The 11,497-nt window shown below is 35.8% G+C and overlaps 1 protein-coding gene across 1 annotated transcript; it reads left to right on the forward strand.

The window, feature by feature from the left end:
* Positions 1-10,160: 10,160 nt before the first annotated feature.
* On the forward strand, positions 10,161-11,100 carry LOC140957318 (photosystem I reaction center subunit IV, chloroplastic-like). The gene is made up of 3 exons (XM_073414519.1): positions 10,161-10,493; positions 10,681-10,746; positions 10,826-11,100. The coding sequence occupies exons 1-3, from the start codon at positions 10,245-10,247 to the stop codon at positions 10,928-10,930; spliced, it is 420 nt and encodes a 139-aa protein (XP_073270620.1). The 5' UTR covers positions 10,161-10,244; the 3' UTR covers positions 10,931-11,100.
* The last annotated feature ends 397 nt before the right edge of the window (positions 11,101-11,497 follow it).

The following is an 11,497-nucleotide window of genomic DNA, read 5'->3' on the forward strand; positions in this document are numbered from 1 at the left end:
GGAAATTAAAACCTTATGAGCTAAATTACCCAACTCATGATCTTGAGTTAGCAGCAATTGTATTTGCACTAAAAATATGGAGACACTATCTATATTGTGCTAAATGCGAGATATTCACCGATCACCAAAGCCTCAAATGCTTATTCACTCAGAAAGAATTAAACATGAGGCAGAGACGGTTGATTGAACTCTTGAAGAATTATGACTCAACGATCAACTACCAGATTATGACTTAATGATCAACTACCATCCGGGTAAAGAAAACAAGGTAGCAGATGCCTTAAGCCAAAGAGACATGGGAAGAGTAAACTTATTGGCTCTTTCAGCTCAACCATGCCTTCAAGAAACCATCAAGATAAAACAAAATCACGATCCTTCCATAGCGAAAATTAAGGAGCAACTTTAAAAAGGAAAAGCCCAAGAATTTCAAGCTGATGAGGAATGTGTCCTGTGGATAAAAGGACGTTTGTGTGTACCAAACCTCAATGAGATTCGACGAGAAGTAATGCCTGAGGTACACAAGTCAAAATTTTCAGTTCACATTAGAAGCACCAAAAATGTATCGAGACTTGAAAAAGAATTACTGATGGAATGGAATGAAAAAGGGTGTAGCTGACTTTGTCGCTAAATGTCAAATCTGTCAACAGGTCAAAGCTAAACATCAGTGACTTGGAGGACTCTTACAACCACTAGAGATCCCAACATAGAAGTGGGAGCACATTTCCATGGACTTTGTGGTAGGATTACCAAAGTCAAGACAACACCATGATGGGATCTGGGTTATCATTGATCGACTAAAAAAATCAACACACTTTTTACCGGTGTGAATGAGCTACAACCTGGATAAACTAGCCACCTTGTATATAGACAACATAGTGAGATTGCACAGAGTTCCATGAAGTATACTAATTGATAGGCCCAATATTCGTGTCCCGACTCTGGAAGAGCTTCCAAGAAGTCATGGGAACCAAAGTCACCCTGAGCACGGCCTACCACCCACAAACTGATGGCCAAACTGAAAAAACGATTCAAACATTGAAGGATATGTTAAGGGTGTGTGCTCTAGATTTCAAAGGAAATTGGAACTAGCATCTACCCCTAATAGAGTTCGCATACAATAACTTCTTCCACAGTAGCATAGAGATGGCCCCTTATGAAGCGCTATATGGAAAAAATGTAGATCACCACTGTGTTGGGAGGAAATTGGGGAAAAAGCCATCATCAGGCCTGAACTGGTACAAATAACTGTTGAAAAGGTAACCATCATTAGGGAGAAACTCAAAGCGGCACAAGACCGACAAAAGAGCTGGCTGACTAGAAAAGAAAACCGTTAGAGTTTCAAGTCAAGGAAAAGGCTTATATCAAGGTTTCACCTATGAAAGGAGTGATCCGTTTTAGAAAATCAGGGAAATTAAACCCAATGTACATCGGACCCTTCGAGATTCTTGAAAGAGTTTGAACTCTGATTTATCGACTAGCCTTGCAGCCGGACATGTCAAGAATCCACAACGTCTTCCACGTTTCACAGTTAAGAAGATACATTACCGAATCGAGTCATATTCTTGAGGTTGAAACCCTGCTACTCAACGGTAACCTGGATGAAGAACTGAAATATGAAGAAGTCCCTATCCGTATTGTGGACACCAAAAACAGGTACAAAGACACCGGATCATTCCGTACGTAAAAGTACAATGGTCTAACCATACTGAGCGAGAATCGACATGGGAACTAGAGAAAAAGATGTGCACCCTGTACCCTTACCTTTTCAAAGATTAAGCAAACTCGAGTTTCGAGGCGAAACTTCCATTAAGGAGGGTGGGATGTGATGATCTTGATTTTCGGAGCAAATCACGTAAGAAATGAAATCCGAAATTTTAAATCAAAAACTTTTAATTAAAGAAACTCAATAATATACATAAATTTTCATATCAAAAAGCTTGGAAAGTAGCTCAAAAAGAAACCAAAGCAATGCAAAATCATAATAACTCATGGGATGTCGCTCGGAAGAGGAAACCCTTAGCTCACAAGCCTAAAACCTCAGCTCAAGGAAGCTCATTCATTCTTGGTAGAAAACCCCTAGCTCATAAGCTTAAACGCTCAGCTCAAGAAAGCTCATTGGTGTTTGTCCTAAATGAGACAAAAATTCAGCCATGAGAGGAGCTAAAAATGAGAGATTATTAATGTATAAGGAATGACCTTTGAGTACACTAAGTGACCCTTGGTTGTGGATAATATTTGACCACTTGAAGGCTATTTGGACCATCATCTTTGGGGCATCTGAAGGATCACAGACGGCTGAATGATGGGGAATGGAAAGGTCACTTTTTCAACTATAAATACCCCATGTGCTGTAGCAAACACCACACTCAAATCCCCTCCCATCTCACTTCAAATTTTCGGCCAAGGCAAGGAAAAGAAGGAAGCTTCATGCGGTCGTTCGTCCATCAACAAAACATGTCGAAGTACTGATGAAATAACTCCAAACTTTGCTAAAAGCATCGATGAAGTACTGTCCAAGTTCGGCTAAGGTCGTCCGAGTTGCGATCAAGTTCAAGCCGCGGAATTGAATCAAGGGTAAGTGGGTTTATATGTTTTAAAGATTATGTATGTTTTAAAATCCGATTGTCTACTACATGGTGTATACAAGTGTTGACTTCAAAATTATTAAGTTGCTTCAATTCGCTTCGTTCCGCCCAATTGTTCGTTTATGTCCGTCCGCTTCGTTCTATGTTGGTGCCGTTCTATTCGAACCAATCTGTCTCCGAATGATAAGTTATATATTTTGAATCTGATAATGGTGAATCGGGAAAGTCCATGAGGGAAAAGGCCCCAGAGGAAGTCTGTCTATGGGAGAAGGCCCCAGAGAGAGCCCGGATGCGGGAAAAGGCCCTAGAGGGAGCTCATTTACAGGAGAAGACCCCAGAGGGATCCCAAGATCAAGGATAGCCCATGATCATTATAATGTGTTTGTCAGATAAGCTCTGATAAGTTCTGTTCTGACATGCTCCAATCTGATGTTCTGATTTGTTCAATGTCTGATTTCTGTTCATCCAACTCTGATATATTATGCTATGTAAAAAGAAGATTGATTAAAATGTTATGTATCAAATATTTTCTGGTATTTGATCGGCCCCACTTGTTGAGTGTTTCCCAAAACTCTCACCTCCCTTACATCTCTCCTCATATGAAAAAGAAGAACAGGTGGAAGAAAGAGAGCAGGAGCAGTTCTGAGGCTGGTAAAGAATTTGAAGAAAGGAAGTCAAACACTGGATGATCGAGACCATCTGTTCTCCATTGTTTTTTATTCGTAAATTTTTGTACTTCTTTTGTAAAGAATCACTTCCGCAAATTCTTTATATTTTTTAATTGTAAAGAAAATGGAAGTTAGTGAAATAGACCAGTATTTGGCTAATTTCTACGAGGCTTATTTTTATTTGATTAACAATGCCGGATGTCACCGGCGCCTCGGTTTCGGGGCATGACAATAGGTCACCCATAGAATCAAACTACTTATTCATATGTTGTCTGACTTGTGGAACTTGAGTTTTCAGTTCAGTCTTCATATGATTTGACTTCGTGAAATGTAACGTCCGAAAAACCAACCTACGTAAACCACATGCATGCAAAATTATTTTAATTGCTTAATTGTTTTATTTAATTATTTTTAAATGCTTGCATGATATTTTATTAGATGATTAAATGTGATTGCATGATTAAATGATAATATGACATGATTTCATGAAATTAAGGATTTTACTCGAATATTCGATAATAGACAGGGGAAGGAGACCGGGGACGACCAAGAAAAGAATATTTATTTTTCATTAAATAATAGCGAGGCTTCCTAATATGATTTAAAAATGATTTAATTTTCCTAAAAATGTTGGAGTTCGAATTATTTTACGAGTTGAACTTGATTTTTCCAGGGAAGCCGATTTTGGGCAAACAAGGAGTTTTAAGATATCAAAAATATTATTTTATGGAAACTAATTTTATGAACTCTTATTATTTAATTAATTAAGTGTTATTGGGCCCAATTTAATTAATTTAAGTAGGCCCAATTACCCTTAAGTTGCAAGCCCAAACCAAAGCACATTTAACATGTTAATTTAATTATAAATTAGTGTTTTAGGTCTTCTAAACCTAATAATTCAGCCTCCATCAGCCGATTTCACCCTCAAGCACACACCACAATTTTTGAAAAAATTGGAGGAAAAGAAAAGCTTATGTTCTTCGTCGTCCGGTCATCCAACGTCGCACCCTCGCCAACGATCGAATAATCGAGCGTTATAAACGCAAAGGCACGTTTCCTAAACTCTTTTAACATCATACAAATCATATTATGCATGATTTAATTGTTGATGCAAGAATCAAATAGGTATTCGATAATTTTTACGGTAGAACGTTTATACGACGTTTTTAAGTTTTTATGAAAAACGATTTTAATCCAACGATACGCTGCCAAGGTAGGATGATATATGATTGGAACATGATCAAAGCATGATTAATTAAAAGGAAATACTAGGCTGGAAACCGTAGGATTTATTTTGAAGAAAAGAAGGGCCGAGAGTTTTCTTTTTAAGAAAAAAAAGTGTGTGTTTTTTTGGGTTCTAGTGGTTCGTTCCTTTTGCATGGGGCTTGGGGGCTGCCCAGGGTTGGTTGGGGGCTTGGCCAAGGTCAGGTTCGAAAGCTAGTTAGGGTCCTAGGGTGGCTAGGGTCCAGGGAGGCGGCTAAGGAAGAGTCCTTTCACGCGTGTTTCTGGTGTGGCCGAGAATTTCAGCGGGGTTGCTCGGTTAGGGGCTGGGCTAGGTGGTCTGGACAGTGGCCAAGGATTGTCCAGTAAGGCTTAGGAAGGGCTGGTCTCGGTGCTCGGTGGTGGCTGGGTAGAAGCCTCCACATGAAGTTGACAGCAGCCGCGCAAGGAAGGGAGGGGGCGCGCAGCTTGTTCCTGATTCAAGGAGTTCGCTGCTTGAGTTCAGGGGCTGGGCTAGGATTAGGCTGGGTCTGGGCATGGTCCATGGTCGGTGAGGGTCCGAGGTGATCGCTGGTTAAGTGGCTAGAGGAGTCCTTGGGTGGCGGGGAATCTTGTAGCGTGAGTGGCAACCAGGCGGGTAGCTTCAGTTTACTTCAGGTGGGTTGGGCGTGAGTTTAAGTGGCTGGGCTGGTCTGGGTAGAGTCTTGGCGTGGTCCAGGGATGGTGAGGGTCGTGTGGGCTCGGTGGTGGCTCGGCTGGAAAAGCCCTAGGCTAGCTAAGAGTCCTAGTGCAACCAAAACACCACACACACACTCAGGCAGAAATTGTTGCTCGGTCCCAGGTGAGTTTGGGTGAGCTAGTGGCTTGTTCTTTGGGCTAGGCTTGGTCAATAGGGTCCCTAGGTGGGTTGGCTATGGTTTGGCTCAAGGTGGCTCGGGCGTGGCTCGAGTAAATGGGGAGATGGCTCGGTAGGTTCACTAGTGTGTCAATTTCGAAAATTCATAGGCCAAAAATAGAACCATGGGCCCACGGGTGCGGCTCATGACTTGAAAGGGTAGAATAAATACTAAATATGTTATGTTTAAAATTTGGGATCAAAATAACGAGTTTTGGAATTTTCCGGGATTTAATCGTCGCTCGAAGCGTTAATTAACGAATTAATTGAAAAGCCCAGTTTCAAGCTTTATAAAATTATGAAAAATTAGGTTTAAGCTTAAATAATTATTAAAAGTCTAAGTTTTTAATTTGGGAATTTTATATTAAGGTTTGGTTTAATTTGTGATTAAAACGCGTAAATATGTCTTATTTAAAGATTAATTTAAAAGTCATCGATTTAAGCCAAATAAAAATATGAGAAAATTCATGTAGGTTTAAATAATTATTTAGAATAATCTCATGTCATTAAAAGTGAGAAAAAGATAAATTCGAAAATTTTTACGTATAGGGGCAAAACGGTCTTTTTACACTTAGGAAAATACGAAAACGTTTCGCAGCGTCCCGAAGGATCATAACGCATGTTAAATGATATTTTATGATTTAAAATGATGATTTTGATGATAATATGTATTTTTATAATTTATGGTAAAGCTGTGCAATTTATACTGTTTAAAATGTTATTTTTGGAAAGCTATGTTATTTTATGATTTTAAAAGAAAAAGAAAAAATATTTTGAGGGATGTGAATTGATTGTGACAAATGATATGATTTATGATATATGATTTTGTGGAGATGACGTGAGGGTCAAGGCCCCAGAGGGAACCCATATTCGGGCCAAAGCCCCAGAGGGACCCCGTTTACGGGCCAAGGCCCAGAGGGACCCCGTCAATGGGAAAAGGCCCCCGAGGGATCCCGACGATCGTATTTTCATGGTGGAGCCTAGTGTCCACCCCCATGGACCATGTGGAGCTAAGACTGCAGTCGACCAAAGGATAAAAGCTAGTCACTTTCAAGGATCAAACTTCACCCAAAATGATATATGATTGAAAGCTTATGATAAAAATGATTTTTATGATATATGATTTATGATGAGGATTAAAGCTATTTTTAAAATGATTTATTTATGCTTTAAAGTTATTTTAAAATGTTTTTACGATTTATGATATTATCATGCTTAAATGATTTTTAAAGGATTTTAAAATGGTTTATTTATTTTCAAAAGCTATTTTAAATAAAAATATGATTTTTAAATACATGTGCTTGTATATGTATTATTTGTTATCTATGTTTAGAACGTGCTGAGTCATTAGACTCACTAGGTTTGTATGATGCAGGATTTGATGGTTTTTGGAGGCGGTGACGATTGAGTCGATCGAGTGCAGCAGTACACACCGAGGGCCTTTATGTTTCCGCACTAGTTTATTAGATTTAAGATTTAAAGATTTATGTTAATGATTTTTATTAGAGAATTCTTATGCTTTATTTTTGTTGTTAGTGATCTTTTCAAAGGTCAATTTAGGATGTTTTGGTTAGGTGATGATTTAGGATTTATTTTATGCACTTGAGTTTTAAATTGTTAATTTATTAGGATTCATGATTATGTTAAATTATTTTATTTAGAAATTTAGAAGTTATGGTTTAGATATTAAAAAAAAAAAAAGAAATTTGAGGTCGTTACAGTTGCTCAACTGAACTCAAACTCAACTATTTTTTGTTTTGCACTCTGGTTCATTTGCACCATTGCGAGTTTGATGGAGGCTTGAATGTTGGAGAGTCTGGGCTCGACCACAAAGATTTCCTTTATTTTGGATTTTGGATCTATGATTTGCAGACCATACTGGTGAGAAGTCTCTTTTCGTTCCAAAAGTTTGACGCCCTTTAGGCTAGAGATGGGAATGGCCGGAATTGGAGCAGGGCGAAGAGTCTCATAAACGTGCTTCATCAACTTGCTCTTCTTTATTCTGGGATTCTCATTCCGCTTCTTCTCAAAGAAGATTTGACCGAGAGGAACCTCCTCTCTAGAATCTTCAGAATCAAAAGAGAAATGGTTTCCACTTAGTCTCTTTGGCCGATGTCTTGGCCTTACCGATATGTTGCTTTTCCTTTTTCTTCTCAACCTATTCTTATTCTCTCTCAAGTTTTACATCCAACAACTCAAATCTGGTTGGCATATGCTTCTTGCTATAGCTTTCAACATTAGCCAAGTTCAACAACTTGGATTTGTGAATTTGGACCACATTTAGCAACTTGATTTGCATCTGCTCCAACAGATAGCAGAGAGGAACTGCAATCCCAGAAGATTGAGCTTCTTTCTTCACCATGCAGTTGAAAGTCTTAAACAAAATTTTGAACCAGTTGACATTGATTGTGAAGTCGATGGTTGCGATGACAAGGAATTTCTCACAATTTAAATTAAATAGTCAAGATTGGAGAATTCACTCATGGTATTTCAATAAAGATTAGAATTAAATACATAAATGGAATCCATTTGTTAAAATGATTCCAATATATTAAATAATCATTATTTAGATTATTGATATATATTATTCTCTATTTAGAATATTATATACACAAAAACTTATAAATGTGATCAATCATTTATTGAGCTATATATTTGTAAGCATCAAATCAAGGTAACCATTTTAAATGGTTGATAATACCAAATTAACATCTAAATGATACCAAGAATTTGAAGTAGCATATAAAATCCTATATATAAAAAACAGTCACTTTTAAGTTGGATATTATAATATTTAAATAAAAAAATTAAATATAACATAAACAAATAAATATTAAATAATAATAAGCAAATATTATTAACTTTATTATCATATTAAGAACTTCACCTTTTAATTTCAACATTGAGAAATTAGTTATTCACGATGGAAGAAATTAACATGATAATTTTATTCAAGTGAAGAAATTAAGATAAATAAAGAGAAAAATTATGAACTCAAAGTCTAATTCATAAAATGAAGAATGATTTAATTCATCATAATACACTCCTATTTATAAGTCAACGTGGGAAACAAAAAGAAAGAACATATTATCTTGTACATATAATTTGTGCCATTAGTCTTTATAAATGGCTCAAGCATTATCGAATTCTTGCATTCAACTTTTGACAATATTACGTCAAACTTTTTTTATTGTTCCACATGAAATAAACATTGTTCATAATTGCGTTTTCTGAATTGCATAAAATTTCATATCCCTTTACTATGTATTTTGAAAAATATGGCCAAAATACTCAAACATGCTAAACATATCATATAACTATATTGCTAAATTTTTTGTCTTATTATTATGATCATCTTGAACACAATGCAATTTTAATATACAAGAAATTTGTAAATTCAATTTTCATGCAATTGCGTCTGAGGCCATCTCCAACCCATTACGTTATTTTAGTGTCGCACTAACTTTAAAATAGTGTAATTCCTACACCAAATACAAAATTTATCTCCAACTCATCAACTCTAAACTCTACACTAAAAAAAATATTCTCGGAATATTCCTTATTATTTTATTAGCAACAAATAATTTATTTCACAAATTATTTATAAACACAATAATTAAAATATCACTAATATCTAAAATCATTTCTATATTAAAATTCATTATATATATTAATGAATTAAATATATATTTATAAATACTTTAAAAAATTTTAATATTTAATATTATTATTTTAAATACTTAAACTTATTACTTAATTAAATGTAATTAACTAATCATTCAAAAAAATTACAATCACACATATAAAGTTTTTAAAATTAAATTAAAATATCCAAGTTTTTTTAAATTAAATTAAAATATCCAAAATTTTTAAAATCACTTTGTTAAAATTTATTGTTTGAAATAATACTTTTTTATGATTAAATTAGATTATAAAACTAATTATATAATATTTAGAGTTTAAGTAAAATAACATTAAAAAAAAACTTAACAAAAATAAAACAAAAAAAAGAAAAAAAAAAAAGCAACGCTATTGCTACAGTGTTGCACCAAATTTGGTGCAATGCTGTAGCAAATCTTTATCTTGGCGTCAAACATAGCGCTGGGTTGGAGAAGGAACAAACTACACTGATACCCCAAGGATGAGCCCATCCAAATTGAGCCCACACCGGATCATGGGCTCCGACCCATCCCTAGCTAAGGTGGAAGGCCCATCACGGGCCCAGGTATTCTCTTATAAATATCAGGTTTGAGTGTTCAGTTCATTCATTCACTATATTGTTTTCAGCAACACCCTTAGCTGCTCCTCCCATATATCCTCAGTCTCTGATTTGAGCGTCGGAGGGGCTACGCCGGGACACCCTCCCGGCCCCTTGTAACGATCTTATTCGTGATTTCAGGCTCAGGGTAATTTCGAACCTGCGTCTGGACTAGTGACACTTGCTCGAAGCGGACCCTAAAATTTTCCATGAGTATCGTACACCATCTTGCTTTTTACGCTAATTTAGAGCTCGATTGGAGAAGCTTTGAATACGAAGTTTATTGTTATAACACAAACTCCAACATAAACTTTATGATTCAAAAATACATTTTCAAGAAATATTGAAATGAATAAGAGAAAATAAAAAAAGGGAAGTGGGGATATCGGATAATAAGAACGGGATATGGTGACCACGTTCCATTATCTCATTGGCCAACTCAACGCCAATGCTTTCCAAGAATTAATCACAGCCCTGGAACAAAGATATCTCAGTAACTCAAACCCCTTCCCTCACTTAAAACTTTATTTTATTTCTGTATTTGTACAACAAATAAATAATAATATTGTACAAAACTTCAGAATCCATATATCAAGGAAACTTTCAGAAAAGAAGCAATGGCGACCTGTAGCATGGCGGCAGCTTGTGGATTTGTGTTGGCACTGAATATCACCACCAACACAACAGCCCATAGACCCGGCATGGTTTCCTTCTCCACAAAGAGAAACTTCAACCAGTCGAGGTTAGTGGCCCGCGCCGGGTTGGAACCGGCGGATGCACAACCTGATCCTGAACCGGCACCGCCAGCAGAAGAGGCTAAAGCAGAAGCCAAGCCAGCACCCGTTGGCCCTCTTAGAGGTGCCAAGGTGAGTAACGATTAATACACCTACTAAAACTAGTGTTTTTTCAATTTGATTTAATCATTTGAAATAGAATCTAAGTTATGATTCATACATTTGGGAAAAAGTCCGATTTCGAATAATTGAATTTTTTTTATTAACAGTAATCTTAGATGAAAATCATATGAATTTAGGTTCATGATTGGGCTGGCAGGTTAAAATTCTGAGGAAGGAATCATACTGGTTCAAGGGTACTGGCTCAGTTGTTGCTGTTGACCAGGTGAGATTTTACACAAACACACACACACTCTTTTATGTTAATGGAACTAATAAAAAGTTTATGTAATACAAATGTGCAGGATCCAAAGACTCGTTACCCAGTGGTGGTGAGGTTTAACAAAGTGAATTATGCGAATGTATCGACAAACAACTATGCATTGGACGAAGTTGAAGTGGTTGCATGAGCTCACTTAATTTGTATCGTATATTATATTAGTCTTTTATTCTTAATTTTGTATCAAACTTTTTATTTTTTGCCATATATTTTCTTGCATATTTTCACTTGTGCTCGTTAACTTGATTTGTCAATATGTTTCCAATTTTTTGAGTTAATATTACTTGGTTTATTTGTGAAGGGCACTTGTGAAATAACAAGTCAGTTACTGATACAAGTATATTTTCGAACATGGTGGAGAGTCGGTTTTTAAATATATGAACGCAACATGAGCACACGAGGCCACTATAATATCTATAATATCTATACTTCTATATTATTTTATTAAGTTTGAGACACTTAGAATAACTAGTTTTAGTGTCATGATCTGTTTTAATAATTATATATATTAATAAAATATTAAAATTTTATTGTAAGTTATATGTAGTTCAGCGGATAGAGTCATTTTTTTTAGGTTTAGGTTATATATTCAATTCTTACTGAAGTCATTTTTTTAATCTTTTATTTTTCAATTTATTTTTTATTTTATATATCAAAATTACAGTGTAGTCCTTCACTATTTCTTATAATTATAATA

This window comes from Primulina huaijiensis, chromosome 14 (assembly GCF_012295235.1).
Source record: "Primulina huaijiensis isolate GDHJ02 chromosome 14, ASM1229523v2, whole genome shotgun sequence".
NCBI lineage: Eukaryota > Viridiplantae > Streptophyta > Magnoliopsida > Lamiales > Gesneriaceae > Primulina > Primulina huaijiensis.

Excerpts from the sequence above, each read along its gene's own strand:
- LOC140957318 (XM_073414519.1), top strand. The coding sequence starts at position 10,245 with ATGGCGACCTGTAGCATGGCGGCAGCTTGTGGATTTGTGTTGGCACTG. Across the intron at positions 10,494-10,680 it reads GCCCTCTTAGAGGTGCCAAG|GTTAAAATTCTGAGGAAGGA; the intron begins GTGAGTAACGAT and ends TTGGGCTGGCAG. Across the intron at positions 10,747-10,825 it reads CAGTTGTTGCTGTTGACCAG|GATCCAAAGACTCGTTACCC; the intron begins GTGAGATTTTAC and ends ACAAATGTGCAG.